The following is a 17,050-nucleotide window of genomic DNA, read 5'->3' on the forward strand; positions in this document are numbered from 1 at the left end:
TTAATCCCAGCACTTGGGAGGCAAAGGTAGGTGAGTTTGAGACCAGCCTGGTCTACAGAGCAAGTTCCAGGACAGCCAGGAACACACAGAGAAACCCTATTTTGAAAAAATCAAAACAAAAACAAAAAACAGAAAAAAGAAAAGCAAGCGTTGTTGTTTGTAATCCCAGCACTTGGAGGACAGAAACAGAAAACAGAAAGATTGCCTTGCATTCAAGACCTGTGTGAGCTACAGTATAAGACTGTATCTTTAAAAGAAAGAAAGAAAGGAAAAAGAGAGGAAGGAAGGAAGGAAGGAAGGAAGGAAGGAAGGAAGGAAGGAAGGAAGGAAGGAAAAAAGGAAGAACTGTTTGGTGCTACTAAGTTTTGGAGTCATTGTCACACAGCAACAGATCACTAGCACGGCCCGTGCTGTCTTTGGAACATACCGAGCCTCCTGGAAAGCTCTGCTAGCCACTGAGCTGTGTTTGCACATTTGCAGATGCACAGAGAGTGCCTGCTACTCTCAGAACCCCAGCTTTCCTCCCACTGCTGTGATTCTGTTTATGTTTTTAAGCAAACGTAGGATCAAACTACAATTCAAGTGCTAGATTCCAGTTTTTTTTTGCTTAAGAAGTTGACAACATCGCCTCCTCTCACTTGATATACAAAGCACTATGGTTCCTCACTGTGTGCAGGGATGATGTGTGGGGTGGGGTGCACCACGGCACACCTGTAGAGACCCTCGGGATGATGTGTGGGTTGGGGTGCACCACGGCACCCCTGTAGAGACCCAAAGACAACTTTGTGGAGTCAGTTCTCTTCTACTTTTATGTGAAACGCAGCTCACCAGCGCTAAATGGCAAGTAAGTTGTTTTGCCATCTGGCTGGCCCTCTGAAATATTTTCTCTTCTTAGAAGCTCTTCAGCAGTCGCCAAATGAGCAGCAATCTAAGTGCAGCCCTTTCATATTGGAGCAGAAGATCGAGGGTTGCCCCCTGGGCCCCTTCCAAGCAGCATGTCTGCCCTTCTGCTCAGGGTTTACAATCAGAGTTCAGGGAAGACGCAGCCATGGTGGTTCATGTCTGTAATCTTAGCATTTGGAACGCTGAAGCACAGAGACAGAGGCAAGTTCAAGGCTAACCTGGACTACATAATGAATTCCTGGGCAAGTCTGGACCACCCAGCGGGAACCCTGATGACTAACATACCTGAGCAAATGCATCTCATCTCATCTCTACTTTGCTGTCTTGTTTTTGTTTTCAAAGTGTGTGTATTCACGTGTGTAAGGCACACCTTGTTTGAGGCAGATTCTCTTGTTCTCTACTGCATGTGCCGGGCTAGCTGGCACAAGGAGTGCCCGTGGGTTCTCCTGTCTCCACCTCACCCTGCAGCTGGAGTGACAGGATTACAACACACGCCCCTGGCCTTGGCTTGACTAAGATTCTGGAGATTTGAATGAGTCCTTGGGCTTGTGCCTTACCCACTGAGCCATCCCCAGCCACCCATCTCATCTCAGGCCTCTCTTGAGATTCTAGAGCTCTTTTTTCCTTAACAAACTTATCATGGGCGGAGGACACCTGTGCCATGGCTGCTGGAGGACAGCTTTGTAGAATCAACTCTCCTTCCCACTATTTGGGTTCCTGGGCTCCTATCTGGTTGCCAGGCTTGTGTGGCAGGCAAGCCTATGCACCGAGTCATCCATCACTGTCTTTGTGAAGACTCTGAGGTTTCAACAGTTAGTGTATGGGCTAGAGAGCTGTCTCTGGTTAACCAGCGGTTCCTGAAGAGGATCCAGGTTCAATGCCGAATGTCCATATGATCATATGATGATGGCTCACAACTATTTGTAACTCTAGGCCCAGGGGAGCTGACGGCCTCTTCTGACCTCCACTGGCACCAAGTGTGCATATGGTACACAAACATACATGCAGGCAAAACACTCATACACATAATTTTGCTTTCTTTCTTGAGACAGGTTCTCTCCACACAGCCCTGGCTGTCCTGGAACTCACTATGTAGACCAGGCTGGCCTAAAACTCACAGACTTCCACCTGCCTCTGTCTCCCAGGTATTAGGATTGGACGAGTGTACCACTACACCCAGTTCACATATATATGTTTCTATATAATATATATATATATATTTATATAAAATATATAATCAATAGAGTGTATCCAGTTTCAACAACTCAGAAAAACAGAGGCCTGAGAAGCACTTTTTCTCAGCATCACATGCACCAAGATGCGTGTTCTGACCCAGGAGTGACCACTTCTGATAACACCGCCGCACTCGGTTCCATGTGTGAAAATCCTGCTGAGCGTGAGGCCCTTTGGAGCGCTGAGTGTGAATGACGGCCCTTTCAGAGCTGATGACCCTGCAGAGCTCCCACCTACGCTCCTAGCTTTCACGGCCAGGTCCCAAGAGTCATGAAGGAGCCACTTTAGGGGAGCCCGAGGGTCACGGGACCTGGTACTGTGCAGGGCTGGGAGAGCCACCGAGGAAAACACAGGTAATATTGCAGCCAGGTTCAAGGCTCTTGCGTTTGGCCCTTCCATCGTCTTTTCTTGGAGCCTCTGGTGAGGGAGAGGATGGCTTTGCTGGTCCACAGCAGTAGGCACTTGGTGACTTGAGCAGAAATGGAGGAGCTGCCTGGGTGCTGAGGCTGTTTCAGGAGCCCAGGGAAGGCAGCCCAGCCCGAGACACAGGCTAGAAGTGGACTTTTGCGGAAGAGAGCAGCGGGAAGGCCACGAGGGGGTGTGGGCTTGGGTCCACAGACATCTTCTGCCAATCTGCCAGGGAGCTAGACAGTGCAGGCAAGCGTTCTATGTTCTGTGGACACTCTGGCCCCAGAGCAGTTGGAGTGCTGGAGGAGGATGCCAGACTCCTGCTGGTGGGATGTTCCAGCCTGAGGGGCTGTGGAGGGACCAGCTGGTCTGGGGGGCTGGGCATGAGGGCATCAAACTTAGAGGAAGACCCCAGCAGGCTGGAGTCAAGAGGTGATGCAGACAGTACAGGGCTAGGGGATAGCTGGGCTAGAGGAGCCCTCACCATGAGAGGGTCAAAGGTCAGTGAGGGCAGTGGGGAAGGGAGGAGGCCAGGAGACTCCTGTAAGCATGGACCTGGGGAGAGTTGCTGGGCTGGGGGAGAGGAGACAGGAGTCTGGAACAGGCCCAGCTGTTCCTGGCAGCCGCGGTATCCATGGGAGGCAGGTTGTCCTGAGAGTTGCTCAGCCTGGACTGGGCATCCAGAAGGCAGCAGAGCAGGGGAGGAGCCACAGTCCACTTGGCACAGGCGTTCATGCAGATGCAGTGTCCGGCCCCACCGTGCCAGCTCAGCCTGCAAGACCTGGATCTCCTTCCGAAGGGCGTGGTTGTGCTTCTCCAAGGACTCATGCTGCTGGGGGAGAAGGGGGGATGTCAGCATCAGGACCCTGCAGGGTGCTCACTGCTGGAGGGTAGGGATATCCGCATGGAACCTCTTGGCTACTCTCTGGCACTCATCACGCCCTCCTATCCCTCATCTCCAGAGCTGGGACCTTGCTCTCTGCCCATTATGGGTGCTCTGAGAAGACCCTCTTCTCACCCAGGATCTCCATCTGGCCTCTGACTAACTGCCCCACTCCCTACCTCCTGTCACTTCATTGGCCCATTCAGGGACTGTGTCTTGTCTGATGGGTTTGGACTGTAGGTTGGGGAGGGGGCACTGTAAGCAAATGAGCTGACAGAAAGATATTGGGTATCTTCTTTTGTTCTCTGCGCTATATTCCCTTAAGTCTGGACTCTCACCAAACCTGGAGCCGCACATTTTGGTCAGCAGGCCCCTGGGATGTGCCCATGTCTGCCTCTAGTGCTGCAGTTACAGGCACAGCATTTCTAAGACGGCGGTAGAGATTTGAACTCAGGTCTTCATGCTCTGCAGCAAATGCTCTTACCTTAGTCATATCCTCAGGTTTTTTGAGACAAGGTCTTTCTCTACAGCTCAGGCTAGCCTTAAACTTGCTGCAGCCCTCCTTGCCTCAATCCCCCACATTCTGGAATAACAGGCATGTTATTCCATATTCTATGCCGTTAATTATAGATTGAAGTCATTAAAGATTCCCAGGACTCCAGAATCTGAGTGCACTGCTGTGGGCTCAAGGTTTCTCTCTTAATTTCCATCCTTCTCCTGGAATCTGCATCTTTTACACAGCTGCTGTCTGCTCTGCCTGAATACTTTGACCCCTGCCCCCATGACACTTTCGATACGGCCTTTACAGGGCAATTTCAGTGCCATTCTTTCCTGGATACAGTCTGCTGAAGGCCAGGCTCAGCCTCCAGGCCCCCACAAGGCACCAACAAAACGCTATAAAGGACTCAAGATACTGCTGCATAGGTTGGCAGGTACTCTGAGTCAGCATTTTCTAAACCCTGTTTGGCTGAACAATAGGTTCTGAAAACCCACAGGGCAAATCATCAACATACAACTTTGTTCCGTTCTCAAGAGAGTTGCATGTAGCCCAGGCTGGCCTCGAACCCTGTGTGTAAGTATGCCAATGCTGGCCTCGAACTCCTGATTCTCCAGACTCTAGCTTCCAAATCTTAGAATTATAGGCACACGCCACCATGCCCGACTCTGCCATTCTTCTCTTGGATTGGAGACCCATCTGGGCATGTACATCATGTAAGGATTGTGCTTCTATAATTTTTTAAATCATTTTGGGGGAGTGGCATGTGCCACGACCCATGTGTGGAGATCAGAGGACTGGGGGAGTAAGTGCTCTCCTCCCTCTGCTCAAACTCAGGGGACCAGATTTTTTTTACCCACCAAAGCATCTTGCCTCCCTCCTCTCCACATCTGCACTTCTGAACAGCATTTAAAGTGACAGTAACAGTGAAGATGCACAGAGAATTTTATTTCCATATCTTGTAAGTCTGAAGAATTCAAACAACTCCTTCAGGCCCCCTTGAGGGACACTGTAAAAGGTGTATTTTCAAGGGCATCCTGCAGAATGTGGCGTAGGCCATGGACTTGGTTCTGAAAGGCTGCAGAGCCACCAGCAGCCCCCTCTGCACAATGATTTCTGCAGATGGAAAGGATATTTCTTTTTTCCTTTGCAGAAATTTAAAGTGTATTTTATTTATGTGTGGGGTGTGTGTGTGTGTGTGTGTGTGTGTGTGTGTGTGTGTACTTGGGCATATTTACACCACAGTGCAAGTGTAGGGTCAGAAGACAACCTTCGGGAGGCAGCTCTCTTCCCCCACTGTGTAGGTCTTAGAGATTGAAGTCACATCCTCGGAGTGTTCTTACCTGCTGAGCCCTCTCTACAGCCCCAGAATGGCTATTTCTACCTAGAGACATATACCAGTCAGTAGAGAGCTCATCTAGCATAAATGAAGTCCTGAGATCACGCCCTCGCACCACAAAAACTGGTCTGTAATTCTAGCACCAGAGAGACAGAGGCAGATCAGTGGTTAAGAGAGTGAACTGGTCTTCTAGAGTATCCAAGTTCAATGCCAGCACCCATGCCAGGTGGCTTATAACCACCTGCAACTCCAGTTCCGGGGTATCTGACATCTCTGTCTCCTGTAGGCACTGCACCTATAAGCACATAGACACATGTATATACATAATAAAATAAATAAAACTAAGCGTGGTAGTGCATGTCTTTAATACTAGCACTTAGCAAGCAGAGGTAGGCCAGCCTGGTCTACATAGTGAATTCCAGGACAGTCAGGGCTACAGAGAAACCTTGTCTCTAAATAAATAAATGAAATGAAATGAAAAGTAAACCAATCCAGGGAGATGGCTCAGCAGGCACAGGCGCTTTGTCCCCCAAGCCTAATGGAAGGAGAAAACTGACTTCACAAAGTTGTCCTCCAGCCTCCACATGCAGGCTGTGATCCATATGCACCCCCAAACTCACATAACAACCAATCAAAATCTAATAAATCAATAAACAAAAGTGAGGGTTGGAGATGTAGCTCAGTGATAGAGAGCAGCTGCCCAGCACCACATCCTTGATCTGGAGCTGTACGTCCCAGCATCCACATCTCTGGAGGAATGCGGACTGTGTGTGGGTTAAGCCAGTCTGTGGAGCTCGGTATTGTGGCCCGAGTGAGTGGATGCGTCCTCCCATTACGTGCTTCTAGCTCTTTATCCCGATGCTGTCATTTGCTCCACAGTAAACTGTGGCGCCTCCTTTTTTCTGCCCGGCCCTGTCATAGGTGATTGCAGGCAGAATGGAGTGGGACGGTTCCCTGTTTGCCTGGCACCTGGACTCTCAGAGGAGAAGCAATGTGGAGGAGGCGAGGGAAGGCTCCTGTGAAGGATAACTGATCTGCTCACAGGTTAATGGACTCAAAGCAACAGTGTGGACAAAGTTTGACATGAAGGCCGTTGCGAAGGATGGCCTGATCCGCTCGTGGGTTACTGGGTGATGTTTCTGATATACTCCTTCCTTACCAGGTCATGTCCTTACTTTCCCATGACTCCCCAAGAGGTCCTTCCTAGGTGCTGGGCAGATGCTGGATCATGTTCTGGACTTTGCAGCCCCCAAAATCACGAGCTAAATGAAACTCTTCTGGGTCTAGAGCTATGGTTCATTGGTTAAGAGCACTGACCACTCTTCCAGAGGGACCAGGCTCCATTCCCAGCACCTACATGGGAACTCACAATCATCTGTAAATATAATTCTAGGGGATCTGCTGCCCTCTTCTGTCATCTAGAACATGGCACACATGTTGTGCACAGACATATATGCAAGCAAAATACCCACACCCACATGTATAAAATAAAACTAACTCCTAGCTAGGTGGTGTTGGTGCACACCTTTAATCCCAACACTTGGAAGGCAGAGACAGGTGGATCTCTGTGAGTTCGAGGTCGCCTGGTCTACAGAGTGAGTTCCAGGACAGCCAAGAGAACACAGAGAAACCCTGTCTCAAAACAAAACAAAACAAAACAACAACAACAACAACAAACAACCAAACAAATAAGATACACTTTTAAAAAGAAAGAGAGCTCTTTTCTCTGTAAGATACTCAGTCTTTTGAACCAGAAGAGGGCATCACTACCTGGTGCAGAGCATCTGCCTTGTCGGTGTGCTTCTGCCGGCTGCGCTGGGCAGCCAGCCGGTTCTTCTGCTTCTTCTTCAGCTGCTCTTGACACTCCTCGGGGTCCTATAACGCATGAGGCAGAGGGTTCTGGGGTTCTGGCTGCAGCTTGTCTCCTCTACCTGATCAGCTGTTTGGAAAGCTATCTTTCTCAAGTCTAGTCCTTGAGAACCCCTGTTCTCTCAAAATCTGTTTCCTCCCATGGAAACAACCCCCCTACAACCCCACTGAAGACACTGCACTCCTTATTATAAAACCAAAGCTATCCAGTGTCCAGCTCACCAATTATATAAATAGGGAGGCTGGGATTTGAATCCAGAACATAGCAACCTCAAATACATATTCTCAAAAGCCAGCATTGACTTTTCTGAGTACAATAATCCCAACAGTACAACAGAGGCACATGGTGCTTCCTCAGCTGTCCACAGAGAGTGGAGGAGAGAAGCTAGGAGTAGACACACCAGTGAGCTGCCATTTCTATAAGCCAAGGCCAGAGCTCCACAAAGACAGGGTCAGGGCCTGACAAGGTTCCAAGTGCTCGTTCCCACCTCAATCCCAAAGTGCTGGAATTCACTTGCTCAAAGAATATTTTCAATGTGTGTGTGTGTGTGTGTGGTGTGTGTGCAGACAAACGTGTATAGAGACCAGAAACACAACCTTAAGAGTCATTCATGCTCAGACATCATCTACCATAACTTTTAAAATCACGTGTGTAAGTGTGTGATGACAGGTATGTGTGAGAGTGTAGGTACCCTGGAGACCAGAAGAGGGCTGGAGTTACAGGTGGTTTGCTTGTGAGCTGCCCTGTGTAGATTCTGGGAACCAAACTCAGACGCTAAGAGCAGTAGTAAGCGCTCCTTGACCAATGAGTCACCTCTCCAACCCCCACATACTTATTGAGGGCGGAGTCTCTCACCGTCCTGGGGTTCACCACCAAGGCTAGGCTGCCTGTCACTGCACAGAGATCGGCTGGTGTCACCTTCCCCAGTGCTTGACACCAGACTCTTTTAGTGGATGCTAGGGATCAAACTCAGGTCGTCATGCTTACAAGGCAAGTACTTCATCGACTAAGCCACCTCCCCATCCTTTCAACAAACATTTATTAAGCACCTACTGTGTACCAGGCCCTAAGTTAGGAGGGCACATAAGTGGGAAGAGAAAACCAATCAACCAACAAACAAATAAAACAAAACACAAAACCAGGCAAAATGGCCAGAGGTGGTAGTGCCTGCCTATAATAATAAAATAATAATAATAACAACAACAATAATAATAATAATCCCAACAGAAGGATTAGGTCAAGGCCAGGCTGGCTACAGAGTAAGGCCAGGATGGCATACATGAAGCCTTTTCTCAAACAAACAATGAAGAAGGTAGGACTGTAGCTTAGTGGGGAATATTTGCCTAACTTAGAAGGGGTCACAGAATTCCATGTTTCCACTGAAATGGGGTGGTTGCCTAAAAGAATGAATGGAGAGTGAGTCAGTCTGTCTGGCAGAAAAGAGGACTCTAACGACAGCTCTGAGCCTAATCCTGGGGACCAGGAAACTTAAGTGGAATTTGAGGCCAAATGCCCTGAGCTGAACCCTGCTCTACCCCAGGCAACACCCCAGCCACCCTGGCCTAGGACTCCACACGTTCCTTGGTTTGTGGATACTCAGTGGCTATATCCTCCTCAGGACAAACTGCAGAACCCAGAGGACCAGAAGAATAGACTAGAGAGGCTGGAGAAAGAATCAGTGAGGAAAGAAAGAAGCTGTGATTTGAGGGATTGAGAAGAGAGAGAAAAAAAAAAAAAGGTCTGGAAAACACAGCAGCAAGGCAAGAGCAAATGGAACAAGAGTAAGCAGGTCTGCAGAGTCCTGAGAGCTAGGGAGGCTTCGTTCCAATCCCCAGGAGGAACTTAGAGCCCAGCCTCATGTCACACAGGTCACACAGACTGTGGTGGAGAGGGGACCAGAGTTCCTCACTGTATCCTCCCATGTCTGTCCCTGGGACCCCTGGCTGTGTCTCTCCGGGTGTTTCTTTCCTAGTCCCCTGTACTCACTGTCCCAGGCAGCAGCGCACCACTCCCACAGAGTTGCATGGCTTAGGCAGGGGGAGCAGATGTTGAGTCGGTCCTGAGTGTCCCCTCAGCAGCTTTGCCCTCCCAATGCCCAATGGAGGCGCAAGGAAGTGGTGGCTCTTTAAATCCCCAGTGACCACTCCGCCCCCAGCACACCCAGTTTCAGTTTCTCCTAAAGCCACCGGCTGCTCAGAATCCTTGACTCCTGCTTGCTCACGTGGCTGGAACTTCCTAACATGAACTGCCTTCCGGTTGGCCCTTTCTCTGGAAGAAGGATGGTGGAGGGTAGACAGGAGGAACAACAAGACAGTATCCTGGAAAGGGCTGGCAGGCTACCAGTGACAGAACCTCAGAGGTGGGTGGGGGATGGGGAGTGTGTGTGCATGAAGGAGCCCATGTAATCTCTTGGGAGGCCCAGGTTCATAGTTCACACGGGAGCTGTGCAGCTTTGAGAAGGTGACTCACCTTCTCTGAACTTTAGTTTCTTCATTTATAAAGGTTGTGGTAGGATGGAACAAATTCCCAGGCTTGGGGCAGGGTGTGGGCAGCAGGGTGCTTGCACTACAGAAGCAGAGCCTGAGTGTGAGGCCAACTTGGGTTACACAGTAAAAGGTCCCAGGTCCGACAAAGGAGCTGAGACAATGCAACCACTGCAAACTCTCTGAGACCAATGTGGCAGGCATGACTGCCAAAATGAACAGCCAGGACTGGCAGGGTGGCACACACCTTTAAAACCCAGTCCTCAGAAGCAGAGCCAGGAGGGTGTCCGTGAGTTGAAGGCTATCAAGTTACAGGGTAACCAGTACTAAACAACGGAGACCCTGTCTCTGTGATGATGGCCAGACAGTTGTGTCCTATGCCTTTAATCCCAGCACTCAGGAGGCAGAGCCAGACAGATCTGAGTTTGAGGCCAGTGAGTTCCAAGACAGCCAGGGCTACACACAGAGAAATTCTATCTCAATAAGAAAAAAAGAATGATGATGAAGAAGAATTTTTAAATTTAACTTTATGCCTGTGAATACGTCTGTGTACTATGTATGTGCCCAGTGTGCTCAGAGGTCCAAAGAGGGCATTGGATCCCCTGAATGTGAAGTTTCAGACAGTTGTGAGCTGCCAAGAGGGTGTTGGGAATTGGACCTGTGTCCCTTGGAAAAATAGTCAGTGCTCTTAACCACTGAGCCATCTCCAGCCCCCAAAATAAAAATTTTAAAAGAATTCTTATGTCCAGGTTTGGTTTTTGTTTTTTTTTTTTTTTTTAAGATGCTCAAGCTGGACACGGTGGCAGATGCCAATAATCCCAGCATTGGGGAGGTGGAGGTGAGAAGATTAGAAGTTCAAGCCCATTTATAGCTACACAGAGTCGGAGGCTAGCCTGAGCAAGAAAAGGCAGCGTTTCTTAATAAATAAGAAAATAAATAAAAATAAAAGAGCACTGAAATTGATTAGCAATATCTACCATGCCATGATTGATTACTGATGTCTGTAATGACCAGAGCTATGGAGCACAACAATCCTTTGTCATCTCTAGAACTGTTCCTGAAGCCAGTCTGGGCTTCATAGTTGGAAGACTTAACTGAGCCCTGGTACTCTGCCTACCAGGTTTAAGGCCCAGAGATTTAGTATGCTCATCCTTTTTCTGGAAATGATAAAAATCAGTCTTAAACCAGACGGTGGTCGCACAGCATTTGGGAGGCAGAGGCAAGTGGATGGGTCTCTGTACACAGAAGCTGCTTACTCATGCAGTGAGATGTCTCTGTCAGTTCTAGAGTTTGGAAGTTGCTTACAATGCACTTCCCATTTACTTAGGTAATATTATATCCTTCTAGAGTCTTTGAAGGAGTTTAAGAATATAGTTAGAATTTTCCTTAGTTATGATAAAAGATAAAATAGACATAAATATTATAATTTTTGCTTGATACCTGTTTTGTTATATGTAATTTTTAATAAATTATTTTTTAAATTTAATTTATTATTATTATTATTATTTTATGTTCATTGGTGTGGGAGTCAAATGCCCTAGAACAGGAGTTATAGGCAGTTGTGAGCTGCCATGTGGGTGCTGGGAATTGAACTCAGGACCTCTGGAAGAGCAGTCAGTGCTCCTAACCGCTGAGCCATCTCTCCAGCCCGTTATATATAATTTTACGTTTATAATTTAATGTTAAAGTTAAAAAAAAAACCTTCCTTTTTTATTTAAACAGAAAAAGGGAGGTGATGTATGCTGTGAATATGTTTTATGGCCTTTGGTTAATAAAGAAGCTGCTTTTGGCCAATGGCTTAACAAAATATAGCCAGTCTGGAAAAGACATATAGAGAGAGTAGGTGGAGTCAGGGAGAAGCCGTGTAGCTGCCACAGGAGACAGACACCAGACAAAACCTTACCCGTAGGCCATAACCATATGACAATACACAGATTAATAGAAATGAGTTTAATTTAGGATATAAGAGCTACCCAATAAGAAGCATGAGCTAATAGGCCAAGCAGTGTTGTAATAATAGAGTTTCTGTGTGATTATTTCTGGTCTGGGTGGCCAGGAACGAACAAGTGAGTTCAAGGCCAGTCTGGTCTACAGAATAAATTCCAGGACAGGCTCCAAAAGCTACACAGAGAAACCCTGTCTTGAAAAAAAACAACAAAAAAGACAAAACAACAACAACAACCACAACAAAAATCAGTCTGAGTTTACAGAGCTATCTGAGAGAAAGAAGAGGATGAGGAGAAAGCCCTTCGCCTATCAGAAAGTACTGCCAGGCTAGGTGCAATTCCTCATCTGAGATCTGTAAGGGATCTGGAGTCTAAGATCGTTGATGTACGTTCATGACTAAAACTATCTGGGTAGGTGAGATTAGATATGGCACCTGTCACCTTTCTTCTGAGGTCCCTAGGTGCAGAGGCTGAAATGTGGTACCCCATACAATGAGGCTGCCATTTCCTGAAATTATTTCTGTTTCCCAAATATCAGAAGACCAGGGCTGCTGGCTTGAGGCTTGCACCTAAGGGACTTATTAAGTCAGTCTGTGAACTCCACTGGGGAACAATCAGGAGGCTCAGGCATGATGTCACACCCCCAAAACATACCACCTCTGGGGGAGGCTAGGGCCTAGTGTCCCTACTTCAGCCTGTAACTCTAACTAGAGTTAGGCTCCCTTGACCTTCTAGACCAGCAACTTCCAGTAGAGGGTAGAGAGTCTGCAAGAGTGTGTCCTCCTGGGAGATAGTGCTCTCAAAGGAAGAGGAAAGGGAGGTGTTTATGGCTTGATCTCCAGGAAAAGGGAGAGGGTGTGTCAGGCAGGGAGGGGTACGAGGTAATATTTAACCTTAAATGGTCCTGGAAAGGTTCCCTGAGAGGTGAATAGGCTCCCAGGCCAGTGGGGCCACACACTCTGACCCCTCACTCAGAAAGTGCCCTGGTTACCTCACACCAACCCAATACTGTAGCCTGAATGGCTTAAGCAACGTTTATTTCCCATAACTTTGTGGGCAGAGAAGCCCAAAGATGCCAGCGATTCAGCCCTTCAGAAGGTTGCCCAGGTCTCATTTTGTAGCCCAGGCTAAACTTAAATTTACGAAGAAACTTTTGTCTTAGCCTCCAGAGCCCTGGGATTACAGGTGTATGGCTCCAAATTCCGTAGTCCTGTGGTAGTGCGTCTTTGTTTTGCTTTGCTTAGCTTTTCTTTTCGTTTCTATTTTTTGAGACAGGGTTTCTCTGTAGCTTTGGAGCCTGTACTGGAACTTGCTCTGTAGACCAGGCGGACCTCAAATTCGCAGAAATTCGCCGGCCTCTGCTTCCCAAGTGCTGGGATTAAAGGCGTGTGCCACCACTGCCCAGCAGGAAATCTTGGTTTAAATCTTCCCATTAAAAGCATCACTTGTTTAGGCCTGGCCTCCTCAGCCCTTGAAGCAAACAGAAGAAAAGGGGCCTAACTTCCTTTTTTATTTTTATTTTTGACTTCTTTTTTAAATTTTTTTTAATGATTATTTTTATTTTACGTTCATTGGTATTTTGCTTGATGTATGTCTGTGTGAAGGTTTTGGGTCACCTAGAGGTGGAGTTACAGGCAGTTGTACTCTGCCAAGTGGGCGCTGGGAATTGAACTCAGGACCTCTGAAAGAGAGGCCAGTGCTCTTAACTTCTGAGTCATCTCTCCAGCCCTGGGCTGACTTTTCATGAAGAATGAAGGACCTGCTGAAAGCGAAGTCATAGCTGCCCACAGTCTGGAACTCAAAAGCGTGCGGGACACTCCTATTCAGGTGGTCGGGGGCACAGCTCTGTGGACAGTACAGTAGGGAAGCTGGTTCTGTGCATGTCTGGAATCTGTCCTGTACCCATCACCAGACTAAATTCTGTGTCCCCTCTGTAAAGTGGCTCATAAGGGTTTGATGAAGCAGGAAGTGTAAAAGCCCTAGAAAATGCACAGCAGACAGTGAGTCAAACTTGCAGGGAATATTTTTGGGTTTTGCTTTTTTCTAACAGCCTTTTACTTTTACTTTTTTTGTGGCTATTTTTTTCAGACAGGGTTTCTCTCTAGCCCTGACTGTCCTGAAACTCAATTTGTAGAACAGGCTGGTCTTAAGCTTGCAGAGATCTGTCTGCCTCTGTCTCCTGAGTGCTGGGATTAAAGGTGTGTGTACCACCACCATCCAGAAGAAAATCATTTTCATATTCTCTGTGTGTGTGTGTGTGTATGTGTGTGTGTGTGTGAGAGAGAGAGAGAGAGAGAGAGAGAGAGAGAGAGAGAGAGAGAAAGAGGAAGGAAGGCAGAGATTCTAGCTAGCCAGAGAGAGAGAGAGAGAGAGAGAGAGAGAGAGAGAGAGAGAGACGCAGAGATTCTAGCTAGCCTGAAACTCACTATTTAGAATTTGTGGGTGATCTTCCTGCCTTCTGCATAGCCAGAGTTTTTTGGTAGCCACCAGCTCACAAAAAGTGACAAGGAGACTTATTATTAATTATGAAAACTTAGCCTTAGACTTGTTTTCAACTAGTTTTTATAACTTAAACTCATTTTTTAAATCTACATTCTTCCAAACACCTGTAAACTCATCTCTATTTTGCCCATGCTGCTTCCTCTGCTTCTGCCTGGTGTCCCTGCCTTTCTTCTTCCCAGAGCTCTCTCTGTCCAGAAGTCCCGCCTACCTCCTCCTGGTTATTGGTCATTTAGCTTTTTATTAAAGCAATTACAGTGACACATCTTCACATAGTGTAAAGGATATTCCACAGTATTTCCCCCTTTTGTCTAAATAAAAAGAAAATATTTTAACTCTAACATAAGAAAACTATAAACAATAAGAACAATTATCAGGCAAGAGTTACATTCACAATGTCCAGTCCACATGTATCTGGCAAATTTGAAGACACTATTGTATTATCTATCCTGTCTTAGTGAGTTCAAAGTTATATACTAGCTAAACTATTTTCTATCATGGTTTGTATTACCAACCTAAAAATATCTTTGTAGACCTTAAAACATTTTCTTAGACAATATAAGCTTTTATATTTCTCAAACTTACAGATTTTACATCTCTTTTGTAGGTTTCTTTTCTGAATTTGGAAAAAATAGCTGTAACTATAACTGTCTTGTCTTCAACTCCATTAGAACCCTTAGAAAGATAAAATATTACTTGAATGAACAGGAAGAGCAGAGCAAACAACTTCCAAAACTAAGAAATGAAAGAGACATCTAACTGCCTCAACAGTCACCCAAGGTTCCTCTGTAATTCTGGGGCATCCATCTTCAGCCTAAGGGCCTGAAATATCTGCAGACTTTTCTGTGAAGCAGTGGTTTCAAAAGACTGTCTGGCCTTGTCTTAGCAAAGCTTGGCAATTGTCTTCTTTTTTGTCCTGCTTGCTCAGTTTGGACAGCATTCTGATAGCAGTTGAGGCAGGGGCAGTTTCTTGCCCAAATGGCTAACTTTTGCCACAAAAAAGCAAACTCCATATGGTGGTTCTTATTTGATGCCTTTCATATTTTTTTAATTATTATTTTTTCTGGGAGGAGGTTGAAACAGGGTTTCTGTGTAACAGCTTTGACTCTCCTGGAACTCGCTCTGTAGACCAGGCTGACCTTGAACTCACAGAGATCCACCTGCCTCTGCCCCCCGCCAGTGCTGGGATTAAAGACATGCACCAGCACTGCCCACCTTCATTCTTGTTTGAGTTAGATTGGTGCTGCCAGAAGCAGAACCATCTCACTGTCATGAATCTTATATTATTATAACATTTTAAATGCCATATTCTGTAGGTCTTTGAAGAGTTTGAAGATCACCTATCTATCTAATATGCATTTCTGTATGACCTTAAAAACATACCTAACATGACTATAAGTTTCATTCTTTTTTTAAAGATTTATTTATTTATTATGTACACAACATTCCTTCCATGTATGCTTGCATGCCAGAAGAGGGCACCAGATCTCATTATAGATGGCTGTGAGCCACCATGTGGTTGCTGGGAATTGAACTCAGGATCTCTGGAAGAGCAGTCAGTGCTCTTAACCTCTGAGCCATCTCTCCAGCCCCTATAAGTTTCATTCTTATAAATCACTAACTATTAACCTGTATTTCTTTTTTTTTAAAGATTTATTTATTTATTATGTATACAACAATCTGCCTCCGTGTATGTCCACATGTCAGAAGAGGGCGCCAGATCTCATTACAGATGGTTGTGAGTCACCATGCAGTTGCTGGGAATTGAACTCAGGACCTCTGGAAGAAAAGCCAGTGCTCTTAACCACTGAGCCATCTCTCCAGTCCTAACCTATATTTCTTTATTATCCTAAATAGCTTTCAAGGATTAAACTTTAAAACAAATTTTTAAACGAGTGTCATAGATATAATACCTTAAACAAGAGTAGAAACATGTATACAGTATAACAAAAATAATTTTAATTTTGTATCAAATCCATACCAATGTAAACTATTTTAGACTAGTGGTTTGTTTAAAAGTAGACTCAACAATCCACACTTTTATCCTATCATTTCTATACTATATCACCCCTTTCTCCTTTCAGAAACAGATCCCTGAATCTAATCTCATTTGTTTAGCTTTTTACCTGGCCAGGATCAGTAACAATTTGTAACTAACCACCCTAAAAGATGATAAACATCCCACTGAACGATCAAAATTCATCCATAGTACCTCTTGGGACTTTGGGCATTGTGTTCTCTGGACTGATTCCTGTTGTCTGGGGACAATGGCAACTTTTAGAGATCCTGAGAAAATTAGAATAATGGTCAAATCCTGGGAGAGCTAGCTCTAACATTTATTGCCCCGTTTCTGTGCAATGGGAAAGCACAAGGCTTATCTGTAGTCCTGGCTAGAACAGGGTTTGAGGCTGGATCATCTCAGTCAGCAGCCTTGAAGCTGTTTTGTATGCAGAACTCTGAGAAAACTGCAACAAAGGCACTCACAGAGGCTGGAGCACCTGGGTGACCTGTTTTCATTGGTGTCTGATTCCCTTTAGTCCTCTTGTTCTGAAAACACACAAACTTTTAAAGGTAACATATGTATCTGCATTAACACAAATATGCACTATGCACTATACACAAGTCAGCCAAAGATGATATTTTTGTTTTATGTTTGAACAGATAAAATATACATCAACTGTCTTGTAGTTTTTCTAGGTTTATTTCTTTATATCTGTAGCCAAAATTTTCAGGGGGTCTCCCTAGATGAATCCACAACCTTTCATTTCCTATGGAAACAAAAGCATAACCTCTTCCCCAACGTGAAATATTTTTTACTTCCATTTTGAAGTTAAAACATTTTAAAATATATAGCTTGGTTTAACTTAGCAGTTTCCATAATCCAGTGTCTCTCAGCAGCTATTGCTCACTCATCGCAATCAAAAAATTTAAAGTCAGTCCGGTGGTGGTGCACGCCTTTAATCCCAGCACCCGGAAGGCAGAGGCAGGTG

At 46.0% G+C, this 17,050-nt stretch overlaps 1 protein-coding gene across 2 annotated transcripts; it reads right to left on the reverse strand.

Annotated features, from left to right (window-relative positions):
• Positions 1-2,093: 2,093 nt before the first annotated feature.
• Positions 2,094-9,303, reverse strand: Batf2 (basic leucine zipper ATF-like transcription factor 2). 2 transcript variants are annotated; one of them, XM_048457931.3, is made up of 3 exons: positions 9,119-9,303; positions 7,033-7,137; positions 2,094-3,373 (listed from the first exon to the last, which is right to left on the reverse strand). In XM_048457931.3, the coding sequence occupies exons 1-3, from the start codon at positions 9,155-9,157 to the stop codon at positions 2,687-2,689; spliced, it is 831 nt and encodes a 276-aa protein (XP_048313888.3). In that variant the 5' UTR covers positions 9,158-9,303; the 3' UTR covers positions 2,094-2,686. The 2 variants fall into 2 exon arrangements, with proteins under 2 accessions (XP_048313888.3, XP_048313887.3); XM_048457930.3 differs by having other exon boundaries at positions 2,094-3,376; positions 9,119-9,298.
• Between the last annotated feature and the right edge of the window lie 7,747 nt (positions 9,304-17,050).

Source organism: Myodes glareolus, chromosome 7, assembly GCF_982192425.1.
Source record: "Myodes glareolus chromosome 7, mMyoGla1.1, whole genome shotgun sequence".
Classification (NCBI taxonomy): Eukaryota; Metazoa; Chordata; class Mammalia; order Rodentia; family Cricetidae; genus Myodes; species Myodes glareolus.

Excerpts from the sequence above, each read along its gene's own strand:
- Batf2 (XM_048457930.3), bottom strand. The coding sequence starts at position 9,157 with ATGCAACTCTGTGGGAGTGGTGCGCTGCTGCCTGGGACA. Across the intron at positions 7,138-9,118 it reads GTGCGCTGCTGCCTGGGACA|GACCCCGAGGAGTGTCAAGA; the intron begins GTGAGTACAGGG and ends CATGCGTTATAG. Across the intron at positions 3,377-7,032 it reads AGGCAGATGCTCTGCACCAG|CAGCATGAGTCCTTGGAGAA; the intron begins GTAGTGATGCCC and ends CTTCTCCCCCAG.